Consider the following 16,631-nt stretch of genomic DNA (forward strand, 5'->3'; position numbering starts at 1 on the left):
TTTTTTTTTTTTTTTTTTTTTTTGGTGCTGGGTATTGAACTTGGGACCTTGTGCTTGTGAGTTGTAAGGCAGGCGGTGGAACCACTAAGCTAAATCCCCAGCCCTAGTTTGTTCTTATTTTTAAAATAAACTGTTAAGAGTATGTGTATTTGGTGAGAAGAGGCAGAAAACCTTGTTTTGTCAAAGTTGAGAACTACCTGTTTTTGTATCCCAAATTACTATAGAGGTTTGTGTTTTAGTTTTAAGACTATCATCTCGTACATTGATGAGCAGTTTGAACGCTACCTGCACGATGAGAGTGGCTTGAACAGGCGTCACATCATTGACAACAGGGTGCACTGCTGCTTCTACTTCATTTCACCTTTTGGCCATGGGTGAGGAATTGTTTACTACTGAGACCTAATTTCCTGCATGAGTTTGCAATTTAACCCCAAACTGCATGTTGTAATAAAAGAACTGAGAAGACTTGAAAGAGAAAAAATTTTGTGTGCTCTTCCTGTTCTTTTGCTATATACCTGTATGTGACTGTTCTGCAATTGTTTTTAGGCTGAAGCCTTTAGATGTTGCATTTATGAAAGCAATACATAATAAGGTAAACATTGTGCCTGTCATTGCAAAAGCTGACACTCTCACTCTGAAGGAGCGTGAGCGGCTGAAGAAAAGGGTGAGTGCAAGCGGCTGTCTGGTCCTCTGCCAGGTACCTGAGCAAAGGGAGAAGGGCATCAGTAGGTACTGCATCTGCGCAGGTGCCAAGGGCTGGGCTGTAGATTTTGCCCTGCTTTTTTTTTTTCCTACATTATATGGTGGAATTTTAAAAAACCTAAACGTAGTTTTTGCTAGTTTGTTTTAACGTTTTGCTTTCGTGAAAGTATCAAATCTCTATTCTGTAAATTCCCCTTAGATAAATTGTATGCACAATTAGTGGAAGATGGCTAAGTGCCAGGAGGTCCCTTGAGTGTTGAGTAAATGACCGGAATGCGGAAGTATTGTCCCTTCATGAGGCTCTAGTGTTTTACCCAAATAGTTTAGTGCAAAAGGTCCATTTGAGGGTATATTTAAGCTAGATATGGCAAAGACTTGTAATCCCAGCCCTGGGGGAAGCTGAGACAGGAAAGCAAGTTTAGGCCCACCCTGTACAACTTAATGACTCACTGAGACCCTATCTCAAAATGAAAAATAAGGGTTGAGATATACTGGTTCAATCCTCTGTACTACAAAGCAAGAACAACACAGAAACATAGGGTGTATCTGTGCAGAGAAGTTCCTTGCATTTGGGTTATGAAGATGTTGCTCCATCTATCTGCCAACTGATGTGTCTCACCTCCTGGCTGCTCCAAGGCTACTTGTCTCTGGTGCCCCTAGTTTGTGCCTGCTCCTGTGCATCTCTGTAAAGCCACTTGTTGACACTGCTGAATATTTTTAAAGGTTATTTACATTTTAAAATGATGCTCCTTAAAGTCCAATTTATGCATGCTGACCTTTGAAATAAGAGTACTTTTGGTTACCCACAGAAGCAACAAATTTTAACAGTTAAGTATCTATTCTTCCAGAACATAGCTTACGTATATTTTTATTTTTACAGAGTGGTATCATACTACTATTCTGCCATTCAGTTTTTAATTTAAAAATAGATTTGAGCCTCATCATATATAGTTCTATAGCAATTGTTACCAGATAGATACTATTCCACAGTAAGAATTTACTGTAATTTGCTTTTTCATGTCTTGGTTGATATTTGGCTTGTTTTGGTCTGGTTCCCTTTTGTCCTGATCAAATTTCCAGTTACTTTTCCCCGTGCTCCAAGTGTTTCTACTTTAGGATATTTTTTGTTAGTGATATCTTTTGTCTAGAAAATTCTTCCCCCAAGCCTGGCGTGGTGGTGCATGCTTGTAATCCCAGCATTCAGGAGGCCGAGGCAGGAGGATCTCTGTGATTTCAGACAAGCCTGGGCTAGATAGTGAGTTCTAGGTCAGTCTCAACTACATAGTGAGACCCTGTCTCAAAAAAAAAAAAAGAAAAAGAAAATTCTCCCCTAGATATCTAACCTGACCATGTAATTTTACCCTGTTTCATAGATTCTCCTTTTATAGTTCTCCAGCACATGACCTAAAGCATTTCTTCACAATGTTTTTCATGGCTTCTTCTCATTGCTTTCCCCTGGGATCTTTGCTTTATTTTCTTGTCTTCTAGTCTTTTAGAATCCTACCAGGCACATAGTAGGAACTCAGTAATTGTTCTTTAGTGAACATTGGTACACATTTATCTACTAAAATTGTATAAGTCACAAAAGTTCTGGGCAGGAGATTTAGCTCAGTGGTTCTCCTGCCTGCCTTGCAAGCACAAGGTCCCAAGTTTGATCCCTGGTACCAAAAAAAAAGTTCTTCAAAAGGAAATTAATGCCTGTTTAAATTTTTGAAAGATCTCAGTGGCACTGCGTCTGCCTTGCAAGCACAGATTCAATCCCTGGTACAAAACAAATAAATAAAGATAGCTAAATTTCCCCAAAAAATCAGCTTGTAAAAAAGTACTTCCCCAACGCGTCATCTGCTCTCCACCCCACTCTTGAACTCTTCTGGTAGGTTACCAGGTTTTGTAAGCATTTTCCCATTGTAGATTTTGGATCTCATTTTGATTTATGTCTGCTTGACTGCTTGTGAGGTCTTGTCTATCCTTGTGTGTGCTGCCTGTTGGTGTTACCTTAGTGCTTTTTTACTGATTTATGATAGTTTAAATTTTTAGGCATTTGCTGGGTGTGATGGCACATGCCTGGAGAGGCTGAGGCAGGAGGATCACAATTTTGAGGCCACCCTTGACACTTTAACTTTTGCAAGGCTTGTCTAAAAATAAAGTTTTAGATGTATATTTAGCTCAATGCTGTGGTACTTGTCTATTACACGGTAGGCCCTTGTTTCAATCCCAGTACTGTGGAAAAAGGAAAAAGAATGTATTTTCATTGATGTAGTGTAGAGGGATTCCATGATTAGAAGACTCTAATTATAATCTCTGATCCCATAATGGAAATCCTTTAGGGCTGGATTACAAACTCTGAGGCGAATTGAAATGCTGTAGTGCATGTCCCCATCCTCATATTTCTTTCGTCAGGCTGCAGTTTGCTGGCTGGTCCTTTTCTAAAGAACTTGTGGGGCCTTTCTTCCCATCCTGCCAGGGTGCACGGAGACTTCCTGGCTATTGATTACCCTCTCTGTGCCCTGTGGCACTCTGGTTTCTCTGCATCCAGTTAAAGCTCTCTTGTCACAGGCTGCCAGCAGTTCTTCCCTTGTACTGAGCCTGTCCTACTTGGTTGTGGGCACTGTGTGTGCCTTGCACTCTGCCTATTCCAGCACTTTGCGCCTCCCTGACCCCTTGAGTACAGTATTTTCTGATTTTGCTGTGCTCACATCACCTCTGTGGCTTTTGCTTTTCCAACTCCTTTTCCTCTAGTTATAAATGATGTACTGTGTTAGTTTTTTGTCACTGTGACTTGAGTCTCAGATACTCAAATTCTCAAATACTTGAGAATAACAAAAGAGGAAATAATTATCTTGGCTGACAACTTCAGAGGTTTCAATCCCTGGTCAAGTAGCTCTGTTGCTTTTAAGTCTGTGATAAAGTAGAAACATGTTGGAAGGGTATGTCACAGGGAAGCTGTTCAACTCATGGCAGCCATGAGACAGAGAGCATGAACCTGCAGGAAAGCCATAGAAGAAAGGGCCAGCGGCCAGATCTAGCCCCTAAAGTTGTACACCCATTATCCTCATCCTTCAAATAGGCTCTGCTTCCTGTTTCTGTCACATCCTGGTAATGGTTTCAAATCATGTTCTCATCAGTGGATTGATCAGTGGTGAAGTCAAGAATTGTCATGATGCAATCACTTCCCCAAAGCCTATCAGCGCCAACGCCTTTAATACATGAACCTTTTAGGAACATTCATAGGTATTTCTCACTTCACTGATCTCTGTCTTTATGAGACCAGCATAAACCAACATATGGAATTAGCAGGGGATAGCCAGTAGGCCAGGAAAGGCACCATGAGATAAGGATAGAACACATTTGTGCTTATTACTCAGTATCTCCCAAAGATGAAATAGTTCTCCTATTCAGGAAGAAGGATTTATGCAGAGAGAGGTACTGGCTTGGAGGTAAAGGATGAAAGGGTGGACCTTTTTGGAGTCCTCAATTAAGAAAGCCATATTTTTGGTCATGCAAGACCCAGAAGGACTTTCATCCTTATGAGCAAAGAGCCAGTCCAGTGCAAAGTGGAGGCCTGGGTGTTTCCTGTAATTTTGCCTTGTTCCTTTCTCTTGGTGGCGCAGGTCCCAATGAAAATACTCAGAACTCCAGGTGGCAGTGGCTGCCTGACCTGAGTCTTAATCAGTGGCTAATAAATGACTGCTAAGTGCTGCACCAGCCCAGTTTTTCCTCTGTTCTGGGCCTGGATGATAGATCCAATTGTGAGACTTAACTGCTGGTTGCTTGCTGTGTATAAATCCAAAGCCTTGGTGTTCCAGGAGCTCTCTACTTGGAACCACCAGGCTTTGTTCTCATATTTAACTTGATGTCTCAGAGTCCACTGTCCAGAATTCCTGTCCCTGAAACACGCCTCTCCTTTCCAGGACTTGCATAAGGCGGTTCTTCTTTCTGGGTTGCTTTTCCCTCTTCTCCGTCTGTGAGGCTCCTGCCTGTTCCTCAGGGACTTCTTTCTTGTGAGCCTCTCCTGGCCCTGGCCTTGGCCCTTCTTGAGGCTGGTTGCAATGTGCTCTTCAGTGAGGCTTTTGTGCTGGGGACATCAGCTGTAGACTTACTGCTTTGCGTGTTGTAGGAGATAATGTATTACTGCTAATATTGTCATGACCTGACAAGAATAAATACCATGTAGCAGTTGATAAAAATCACTTGAAAATAACTTGAATCAATTTGATTCCTTATTACCAGTTGTATGATTCTGATATTTTTAATATAATGAGTTGGACTTGCCCAAAATAATACTCAGTTTGCTAAAACTGATCCTGGTTTTGTCGTTCTTTCAGATTCTGGATGAAATTGAAGAACATAACATCAAAATCTATCACTTACCTGATGCAGAATCAGATGAGGATGAAGACTTTAAAGAGCAGACTAGGCTTCTCAAAGTGAGAACTGATTGGGTGCACAGTTTGCACACCTGTTCACCATTGCCTTTGCATGCATTTCAGGGGAACATTTGTCAAAGGGCTGGCTCCTAGAGAGGGCTTGACCCGTAACAGATTGTCTGGGTGGGGTCGGCCCAAAGCACTTTCACTTCAAAGATATTTAGAAGTAGCTTTCACTGAAGGCCTGGAAATGTTACTCCAGTTTCATTTCTGATTTGTTCCACATGGAAGGTATCTGATACTTGGAAGTAATGCATATATGTATGCCTTTAACCATCAGCTACAATGTGTAGTCAACAACAGTGGGCCAAAACTGTGCTGGTTCTTGTATTTGCCATGAACGTTGGGGTTCCCTTTGTGGAGCACATTTGCCCTGTGTCTGTTTCTAGGCCAGTATCCCATTCTCTGTGGTTGGATCCAACCAGCTGATTGAAGCCAAAGGCAAGAAGGTCAGAGGTCGCCTCTACCCATGGGGTGTTGTCGAGGTGGAGAACCCCGAACATAACGATTTTCTGAAGCTGAGAACGATGCTCATGTAAGACATTGCTGTCCTACCTCTGGCTGAGCTGTGGGTGCACGTGGTCATCATCCTCATGCATGTCTGCAACACCTTCACACTGCATTGAAGTGGCCAGGGTCAAGTGCCCAGCCTGGGGCTCTGCTGAGCTAGCCTCTTCCTCCTGTGGCCTGGACCTCAGTACACGTTCTTACTCCTTAATGTCTCAGATTTTGGTGCCACAGGACACCAGACCTAGACATGGTCCAAGACCCCCCAGTGTTGGCAAGTGGGGCAGGCCTCTGGTGGGCACTGAGCAGCCACCCCTGCTCATCACTGCATGATTAGCTGTCACTGCATGGTCTCCAGGAGCCTGAAATTTCAGTCCATTTTTAGCAACTGTAACAAGCTTGGCTACAAAAATAGACTTCCTTTAAAAATGCATTTCACGTATAACATCATACATGCATTGTGGTTACTCTTAAAGAGGCTAGGGGTTGGTCTGGGGGGTTCCCACTTGCCCTATGCGCACCACAGGCTTTGTTCAAATAAATCCTCACTCCAGTGATCCTCTTAGAAAAGAAGAGGCTAAAGGAAAACGCTACTTAATACACTTCCTTATTTTTAATTAAATTGTAATTATACACATTATGGGTAACTGATATTTCAACATGTCCCCAGCATGTGCTGATGAAATCAGGGTACCTCACAGTTCTATTTCCTTATCATTTATGCTTGGAGCTTTCAAGCTCCTATAAAGTATACTTCTTTAATGAGAAGAGTTTGAGAGACTTACTTGTATAAAGTAATATTTTAATTAGCTGAAGACTGCTGTATATAGATAGCACTGATACCTCACTTAGAGTAGCAGTTCTTATTGAATGGAAATGAGTAAGATGTTCCCATCCACACTTTCCCAACAGAAATGAACCACAGTGTTTATTCCTCTGAATGTGTTAAGTTCTTGAAAATGCCAGGCAAAAACACTAGCCATGAATGTTTCTATAAAATGAAGAGAAGCTTTAATTTAGCATTACTGGGCTTCACTTCATGGTCTTGTCCATAGCTTATGGTAATCAACTCTTTGTGATATAAGATTAATATATAAATTTTAATCTTGTCATCAATATTTGAACTGCATATATCCCATAAGATCTTTTAGAAGTGTGTTGTAGTGCAGACCTTGTTAGGTAATAACAGTCTGTTTCACACCTCTATATCTGCCTCCCAGTGGTGATGGCCTTGTGTAGGGTCTGTCAGTATGGTAGCAGAGGTCCAGTGAGAAAGACTCATGGAGACTTCTTATTCACTGTGGTAACAAGGGAGATGTTACCATTGTCTCCATAGACATTACCATGGCCAGACTCCTTCATTCTGAAGTTCTAGCAACTTCTCTGTACAGTTTAGCCAGTAGTAGGGAGGGTTTATCTTACTGTTGTGTGTTGTGTAATTGTGTTTTCCTGTGAGAGTCACAGGCGCGCAGCCGTTACTGTGTTTTGCTTTTATCTTTCAGCACCCACATGCAGGATCTCCAGGAAGTGACCCAGGACCTTCACTATGAAAACTTCCGTTCTGAGAGGCTTAAGAGAGGCGGCAGGTTGTCACACTATCCCACCTCTTTGTATTATGTTGTATCAAGCTATGTCCTCTCCTCCTCTGTCTATCTAGCTCAGCCTTCTTTTTTAAATTATATTTTTACTTATTTATTTTTGTTTTAGAGACAAGGTCTCTCTGTAGCTTAAGCTTTCCTCAAACTTGCCATCTTTCTGCTGCATCCTCTAGAGTGCTGGGATTGTAGGCATGTGCTACTTTATCCAACTTTGTTTGTTTAGGTTTTATTTCTCAGGTAGTGCCTCGGGGGCCTTGAACTCACTGTGTAGACCAGGGTGGCCTTGAACTCAATAGTCCTGCTTCAGCCTCCTGGAGTGCTGGGAATATAGGCATGCACCATGACACTTGGCTTTAGCTTAGCCTTCTTGACCACTAAGGAGATACTTAAAAGTGGTCTTCCTAGCCAGGTAAGGTGGTATACACCTGTAATCCCAGCACTTGGGAGGCTGAAGCAGGAGAATCACTGCAAGTTCGAGGCTAGCCTTTGCTCCTTAGTGAGACCCTATTTCAAAAAAATCCAAAGAAAAGTGGGGTTCCTACTTAAAAACTGTTAGGAGAATGTTACTACTTGTTAAATCATGCTTTTGTAGCTTTTAAAAAAATTGTTCCATAATGTACACATGAAAGGTAGCCTGATAAGAAGGCCAGAGGCTTGTATTAGAACATCTCCAAAAGCTTCCCTGTGTCTGGTTGAAGACAAACGTGTTCATTGAGAACCACAACTCCATGGGTAAAGGTAAGCTCACTGTGGGTGCCATCAGAATAGCAGCTCTGCAGGTCCATAGCGACACCCTCTCCTGCCTTTTATATATATATATATATATATATATATATGAATATATGAGAGAAAAAGTGTGTGTTTATAGTTTAGATTGGTGTTGAACTCATTATGTAGCCCAGGCTGGCCTTGAACTTGTGGAAATCCTCCTGCCTCAGCCTCCCAGTTGCTGGCATTATAGATGTACACCACTCTCCTAATGTGTTTTTATATGAGATCTATATTTTGTGTCCCAATCTGTATCTGAAAAAAATTCCGTCTCTGCTTAGAATAGAGCTTAATGAACAAGTAAGAGATCTGTGTTAATTATAATATAGTAGCTCATTTAAAGTATTCATATTTTAATAACTTTAATAGATTTGTTGAGATGACTAAGATATACATTAAAGTCTTCACTTGCCAAGCACAGTGATACATGCTTGTAATCCCAGCTAAAGGCATGAGGATTATAAATTCAAGTATATCTGGGCCTTGTGTTGTACTGCTGCAATTCTAGCCCTTGGGAGGCTGAGGCAGGAAGATAGCTGTGAGTTTGAGGATAGCCTGAACTACATAGCAAGACCCTTACTGAAAAATACCCAAACACACACACACACACACACACACACACACACACACCTTTAAGGTTTGCCTGGGCAACAGTGAGGTACTGTCTTAAAAAAATAAAAACGGGCTGAGGGTATGTAGCTCAGTTAGCTCACTGGCAGAAGCTGTGGGTTCGGTCTCTGTGTGCATTCAGTATTTTAATCTGGGAACTAGACATTAAAAACCAGTTGCAGGCAGGCAAGCAGCAGCCTGCCAAGAATCATCTGCTCTGCACTGAGGTCTGCTGTGTGTGGGGAGCACTCCTTTGTCTGCAGGGCTGGGCTCCTTGCTCACTTGGGCTGTATTCTTCCTGTGAGACATTCGGTCTGAGGTCTCAAGAATAACAGTAACAATGCCGGGAATTTAGCTCAGTGGTTCTGGTGACTGCCTCACAAGTGCAGGGACTTGAGTTAGATCCCCAGTACCAAAAAAAAAGAATAAGAATGCTATCCCAGTGTCAGAACACAAGAAGTCGCCTGACTTTCCTAGTTTGTGGCATTTGTCCTTTTTCATTCTGTTCCCTGTTCTTTTTAAAATTTATTTCATTTTATTTTTGTTCTCTTCCTTGTATCTTTAGTTACAAAATAAATATATGTGATTTTAAACAGATGTTTCTCAGAACTCTAAAGTAAATGTTTTTCTTTGGTTATCTGTAATCAGAACCCACCATATTTGTTGCAGTACTATAATTATAGTGTCTTTCTACTTTTAGGAAAGTGGAGAATGAAGACATGAATAAAGACCAGATCCTACTGGAAAAGGAAGCTGAGGTAAATAGAAAAGTACTATTCTTATAACTAAAGCTGATTGCCTTACATCTGAAAACAGTTTGTAATTAGCTTCTGCTGGTTTTTCTTCCTTAATTTTTTGAGAAGGAATATAAATAACTATGAAATAATGTGTAAGTATAGATGCATAATATGCATATATTACCTCATTTAACCTCCAGTAGTAAGTTAGCTAAAACAGTTGGAAAAAGAACTTAGTGATGTCATTGATCATTTGCCCCATACATAGATAATAACCAGTTGAAAAATGAAGTGAAACTGCCATTTTCATCCATTAATGAAAATTTGAGATGAAATATGTAGGGATTATATGGGGGGAAGAAATTAGATTATAGTAGGCCAGAGTTGGTAGTACCCACTTGTAATCCGTTACTCAGTAGTCTCAGGTAGGAGGATAATGAGTTATAAGTCCACCTGGGGCCACATTTTGAGTTCAAGCTCTTTCAGGACTATAGAGTGAAACCCTGCCTTAAAAAAATAAAACAAAAAATGATTACAAAAGACATACGACATTGTAGGTGGCACAGGTTTAATTAAGGCTCACACTCTTCTAAATTTGTAGATTTAGTATAATTATAAAATTCCCAGGCTGGGGATTTAGCTCAGTGGTTCCACCACCTGCCTCACAAGTGACCTCACAAGGACCCAAGTTTGATCCCCAGTACCAAAAAAAAACCAATTCCCAGCAGGAATTGTGTGTGTTGGCTGAGTTTTTTTTCTTTCCTAGAAATTCTAATACTGTTTTAAGGAATAAGCATGGGAAGTACAGGGACAAGGCTTGCTTTACATATTATAGAAACCCTTGGGAACAGTGGTCATGTAGGCCGCTGTCTAGCAGGAGACAAGCAGTGTAGAAGTGGTCATGGACAAAGAGAATCCAGACCTGGATGTAGATCGTCTAGTAGTGATGTGGCTGCTGGGGATTAACTGCATTAACTCAGTGTCAGTCACGTATTTAAACGTTGAAGCCATAGCCACAAGATTGCCTGAAGAAAATCTGAGTAAATGTTTCACGGTAGTTTATTGGTGGCATACAAGCCACAGTGATTAAAAACTGGTGAGGATACAGGTCAACATTAACTGTTTTCAAGGCTAGCACTTCATTGCCCTCCAGAAAAGCTGAATAATTTCCCATTTGCTTCTCATTACCCACTAGGTAACCTCAGTCTCTTTCCTACCTTTTGGGGTAAAAAAAGTAAATTTCTTATTTTTCTTTAATTATTGCTTCTACTTATTAATAACTTGTTTGTCTTAGTGGTCTTGCATATTTTCATTATGTACCTGGTTTTGTATTGAGCTGTTGGTCTTTTTATTAATCTGTAAGAATTCCTTTTATCTTACCATGTCATATGTTAGAAAAGCATAGAAATTAAAATTTAATGGCTCACAGAACATCCATAAATAATGTTCAGGAACAGCAAACTGAATGCTAGTAACGTCCCCAACATGCACTGTGTTCACAGCTCCGCCGCATGCAGGAGATGATTGCGAGGATGCAGGCGCAGATGCAGATGCAAATGCAGGGTGGCGATGGTGACAGTGGGGCTCTTGGGCACCATGTGTGAGGTGTGTGCATGAACGCCTTAAGTCCCTGGGCTCTTGGGCACCATATAGGAAATGATGTTTGTATACTTGTAAGTCTTAAGAGATTGACCCTGGCGTCCATCAGCCTGGAAAATGGACAGCTGTTACTGGGGGGGGGTCCCATTTTGGCATAAGTTGAATGTGACACGTTCCTTCCTGCTACTGAAATCTTAGCATTGTTTGGCTTTTTTCTTTTTCTGTTTAACCCCTCCTGGTTCTCGACTTGGTTGCTTTACTTTGATTATCACATGGAAACCTTGGAAAAGTCCTAAGGTGGGTGCTAAGTTCACACTGGCCAATAAAGAAATCAGTGCTGCTGTAGGAGCTATAATGCTTAGCCTGCAGTTGTCGAACAGGTGATGGGTGATGAGCCTCCTACTGCATAGCCGGGTGTGGCTCTTGCTGGGTGGAGTGACATGGGAACTGTTCAGAGGTGGACTCATTTGAGCAGGAGGAAGTGATAGGTGCTTGATTGTTTTCTCTTTTTCTTTAAGGAATTATAAAGGTTTATTTTAGTTATATAATGTTAATGTTTATTTTTGCATACTTTTCAGTTTCACAGTGCTTCCAAATTTCCCCAGTACCTACCTCATAAATGACATTGCTTTGTTTTGTTTTTCTAGGAATCCCTCCTGAATAAAAAGAGCACATTCCGGTTGAGTGTTACAGCTACAGATTTTCATGAGATCCTTGGAAGGGTGCCCATTCACATATATAGTACCTGTGCCTAAGAATTCAATTTTTTAAACTTTTGATGAGTTTTTGCATTTCATTGCTATGTTACACTTTATATTTTGTGAAATGAGCTCGTATTTTCATTTTCTGTCCTTTTAACTAACCACTAATGTTAGAATTGATTTCTGAGAATCAGTCAACATGTATAGTAAATACTGAATTTCTTTGATGTGGCTTCTTGATTTAGATTTAGACCGTTCAGATTTAGAATGTTTCCGTGTGGTGGACATGTTCCTGTGGGCAGAGAAGACTGGGTAGACTTGGTGCCAGGCCATTTGTTTACCAGGTTGCACTGTGTGGAGCCTGTTACCTTTTTTTGGTTTTGTTTTTGTATAACACCTGAATCCTTGTCTGCTACAGTTCAATACCATAAGTTAATTCCTATACAGATTTACCTTTCACAAAATAAAACACAGCAGACTTTCTAATGAGATACATGCTTATACATATGTAACTTTTTAAAAATATGGTTTTAGGGGTATATTCTGGTCTTGTCATTTTTCAAACCTCTGCAGAGAACTCATGATGAGCACTTTATCGTGTTCTCCACAGTTACTGGTTATGCTGTGCTGCCAAGAAAACCAAATCAGCTGTGAGCTCCAGCTTTCTGTTGCTATAATTTTTACACGGTGAGAGTCAGTAAACTGTTTATACACAACTAAATTTAAGCAGATTTTTAAATCAGCCTTTTTATATTTTATACTGCACTTCAATGTATTATCTGTAACTGCAGGTGGTGAACCCTCCTTAAAAGTAGAAATTGGGGTACTTTGGCACACTCCCAATTCCAGACTGTCTATTGAGTGGTATTTCTGTTAGAATGCCTCAGCTCCATGAAACCCACATGCCTGACTGGTTTTCATGATTTGAGCATCCCCTCATTGTTCCTTTTTTTAGTAATTTTCTGTTGAAATGAAAATAGCGGTTGTCTTATTTTTTATGTGCAGACTGTCTCATCTATTTTCAGCCACTGTCATTCCCTTCATTTTGCATAATACAGATTTCTCCATATGTCCTATAGAGTGAAGGCATTTCCGATCTCGGCCACAGGCTGGTAGCCAGGTGCCCACAGTCAAAACTGCATCTGGTTTGTCTATTCGGCACTGTGGCCTTGGTCTCTCCTTCCTGCCCTTTTCTCCTTCATCTCCCTGTGGTTCACCCTGGAGTCATCTTTTCCTCATTCCTTGTAACCTTCCAAAACTTGGCCACAGAAAGTAATGGAAGTGTGAGGAAGACAACAGTTGTACTGGTTCAATATTTTCATTTTATTGTGACAGGAGGAATTGTGCTGAAGAAAAGGCTTGATTTGTGATTGGCGTGTTTTGTTTTGACCAAAAAAATCCTTAGTGAGATGGTCACAAAGGGTTACAAAAGTTGTGAAGAGTTGAAGGCTGTATGGTTAAGCTCCATTGTATAAAGTTTCTACAGAGAAAAGTGTACCTTGGCTTTAGAATACCCTCATGCAAAGTCAGTTATTGAGGTTATCTTGACATGTATTAACTGATTTAAAAAGCTGTAAGAAAAAAAGAAAAAAAAAAAAAGCATCAGCCCAGTGTACATCTGAGTAGGTTCTGCTTGGGGGCCACTGGCAACTAATAACGGCAATGTGGGCTGGAAGGAATACCGCTCACACTTCTAAATCCTCTTTTGCTTTGCTGTCCAAGTCTAAACAAACACTTTTGCTAACCATTCTTTTACTAAGATAATTTTTATAGAAATGTATTTTTAAAACACTTTACACAGCAATTTTGTATACACTTAAACTAATCTTTTTATTCAATAAAGCACCATTGCTTAGATATTATTTTAGTACTAATTATTGTTTCTTTTACTGATGAGTGTATGTTTGTGATACATAATGAATACATTCACTGTGGGGAGTTGGTACATGTACACATGGAATCTTTTTTTTTACTTCCCTCCTGCTCTCCCTCCATCTCTAGATCCTCTCCCAATTTTCAAATAGACCTCCCTATTTTCTATTTTCTTTTATTTTGCTCTTTGCATTATTTATACTTTGGGTTTCTTCATGCTATTTAACCTTTTGAGTCAGGTTTTTGTTTTGTTTTGTTTTTTTGAGACAGGGCCTCACTATGTAGTTGAGACTGCCCTCAGTGTAGTTGTAACTCACTAGGTAGCCCAGGCTGGTCTCAAACTCACAGCGATCCTCCTGCCTCAGCCTCCCAAGTGCTGGGATTATAGGTCAGATTTATTTCAATAAGCGTTATGATCTCAAGGTGCATCCAATTTCCTGCTGACTCCAATTTATCTTTATGGCTGAGTAGCACTCTATTATGTATAAATACATTTTCTTTATGCATTCTCCCTTTTATGGGTATGTATACCGCTTCCAAAATTAGGTATTATGAGCTGTGCTGTTATAAACATGGGTATGCATGTATCATTATAACATGGTGTCCTTAAGTCTTTGTAGAAGATACACAGAATAGCTGGGTGGAATGGAATTTCTAGCTTTTCGTTTTTTGACAAATCTCCATACTGATTTCCATAGCGGTTGTATTAGTTTACATTCCTTCCAACAATGAAGCATTTTTCCCCTGTATCCTTGCCAGCATTTGTTGTTTGTTCATTTATTTATTTATTTAGAGACATCTTGTTTCTGTAGTTCAAGCTGGCCTTGAACTAACTGTGTAGCTGAGGCTGGCCTTGAATTCAGGGTCATCTTTCTCAGCCTCCCAAGTGCTGGGATTATAGACACGGACTACCAAGCCTGGCTTGAGTCCTTTTTTATTTTTTTATCTTTTTCCGGGGGGGTTCTTTTGGTTTTTTGAGACAGGGTCTCACTGTGTAGTTGAGACTGATCTGGAGTTGAGACAGACTGATCTAGAACTCACTATGTAGCCCAGGCTGGTCTCGAACTCACAGCGATCCTCCTGCCTCAGCCTCCCAAGTGCTGGAATTACAGGCATGCACTACCTCGCCCAGCTGCCTGGTTTGAGTTCTTAATGATAGAAATTCTTTCTGGGAAAAGATAGAATCTCGGTGTTTAATTTGCATTTTTATAATGGCCAAAGATGCTGAGCATTTTTTCATGTACTTGCCATTTATATTATTGTTTCTTTAAAAGAGTGTGGTCTTGGGCTGGGGATTTAGCTCAGTGGTTCTGCTGCCTGCTTTGCAAGCACAAGGATCTGAGTTCCATCCCTGGTACCAAAAAAAGAGTGTAGTCTCTAGTGAACATTCAAAGCCCCAGTGGTATCCAGTGGTATCAGTAACATTAGGACTGTATAACTACATTGGAAAGCTCGGCCCAAAAGAAAATGGAAAGACTGCAATTGTTTACAGATATTCAGACCATCTGCCAGGAAGGTTCTGAGACCCAACTGGTAAAAATTAGCACTAATTGGGGCTGGGGATTTAGCTCAGTGTTTCTGCCATCTGGTAAGCCCAAGGTCCTGAGTCAATCCACTACCAAAAAGAAAACAAGAGTTTAATGGTACTCTTCACCAATTAGAAAATGTAGCAAGTACTATAAATGCAAATATAAATGAATGAGTACACTGTAAGAAATTTCTAGTTATTTTCCATGTTTCTGAGATGTGATGGGAAAGCTCTACAACTTTATCAAAGGAAACTAAAGGCCTAGACCTTATCCTGCTTTGGGTGGTAGAATGCCTCCACCCCAGGCCTCAGGCCATCAGTGCAGCCTGCTGGGCACCTGTCCTTGCTGGTGTGAATGCTTCCTGAGCTACACCCTAGCTCTGCGCATTTCATGGCCCACCATTTGTGCTCTGTTGTGCTGGGCTGCTTCCCTCAGAATGGTGCGCTCTTCGGATTCCTGTTTAATATCTCGCTACCTCCAGGAGGTCAGCTTGGCACTGAGCCCGACTCAGGATGAGTGTGCCACTCGGGGGTACGCGCTCTGCAGCGAGGGCAGCCCACTGGGCTCATGCCATTGGATGGTTGTCACCAAAGCTGGGGTCCTTGTCGCTGGGACTGATCAGAGGAAAAGCCTCTAGTGGTGGGAGACGGTACCTCTCAGCAGGCTGGGCCCAGTTTCGGCGTCCCCCGTGTCCTCCCGCCTTGTCCTAGTGGAAAACCATCGGGTCCCTGCGGGAGGCCGGAGCACTGTAGGAGTCTGAGGCCGTGTTCAAGTAGCTACTGGATTGGTTTAGCTCAACAACCCTGTTGGGACTGCTGGTATCAGCTGGCTTCGTAGGCACGGTGGGTAGGATCTGGGAGAAGGAGGCGAGTGCGTGCAAGGCCCGGGGTCTGATCTCACGTTTCCATTCCCCAGTGGGGATACCAATGCAGGAAAGGGACTGAGGAGGACATCGTAGGCCTCGCGGCTTCGCCTTGTCTTCTCTGCGGCACTTCTAAAAAATTCATTTATTTTATTGGTACATTTTAGGTATACAGTATGCTGACATTCATTATTGAGAATTTGTATCTTTACGTGATATATTTTGGTTCTTATTTTTTTAGCCCATTCCCCTGCCCTCGCTTTAACTCCACCCCTCATTTACAAAGACTTTGTTTCCATTTTCTCCTTTTCTCATATTTATTCCTTTCCCTTCTGCAGTGGCTCCTAGTGCCAGTGGGCCACAGTTTGGCTGGACCCAGAAGTAGTGCGATGGGTGGGGGTTAGGAAGGCAGCGGACTGCGAGGGGAAGGGCACTTGGTACAAATGCAACTACCCAGCAAGCCGGGCCCCACCCCTCAGCCCCATTCCGCTCCTGAGAGCTGGGATCACGCCCGTGACGTTAGGCCACGCCCAGCGAAGGCTCACTCCGCCAACCGAGTCCGCCCGGTGAGAGAGGCCCCGCCCAGGGAACGTTTTCCGTCCCCTGGCCGAGTCGGCTGGTACAGCGGAAGTTCCCGCCCAGTAAGCCCAGTTGCTGCACAGATTTGCATCGACTTCGGCGTCCCCCCTCCTTCCACCCTCTCTTGGTCTGCTCTCCACA

At 41.8% G+C, this 16,631-nt stretch overlaps 1 protein-coding gene across 6 annotated transcripts in view; it reads left to right on the forward strand.

Moving 5' to 3' along the window:
* Septin2 (septin 2) overlaps nt 1-13,247 on the forward strand; it is a 41,283-nt gene extending 28,036 nt beyond the window's left edge. For all 6 annotated transcript variants that reach the window (XM_010606647.2, XM_010606642.3, XM_010606645.2 and 3 more), the window contains 8 exons: nt 240-374; nt 547-664; nt 5,028-5,129; nt 5,519-5,664; nt 7,139-7,222; nt 9,312-9,369; nt 10,851-10,953; nt 11,595-13,247. In XM_010606647.2, the coding sequence (XP_010604949.1) occupies nt 240-374; nt 547-664; nt 5,028-5,129; nt 5,519-5,664; nt 7,139-7,222; nt 9,312-9,369; nt 10,851-10,952 (745 nt within the window). In that variant the 3' untranslated portion in view covers nt 10,953; nt 11,595-13,247. The remainder of the gene's footprint in view (nt 1-239; nt 375-546; nt 665-5,027; nt 5,130-5,518; nt 5,665-7,138; nt 7,223-9,311; nt 9,370-10,850; nt 10,954-11,594) is intronic.
* Nucleotides 13,248-16,631: the final 3,384 nt, after the last annotated feature.

This window comes from Fukomys damarensis, unplaced genomic scaffold (genome assembly GCF_012274545.1).
Source record: "Fukomys damarensis isolate Sample0158 unplaced genomic scaffold, DMR_v1.0_HiC HiC_scaffold_16, whole genome shotgun sequence".
Classification (NCBI taxonomy): Eukaryota; Metazoa; Chordata; class Mammalia; order Rodentia; family Bathyergidae; genus Fukomys; species Fukomys damarensis.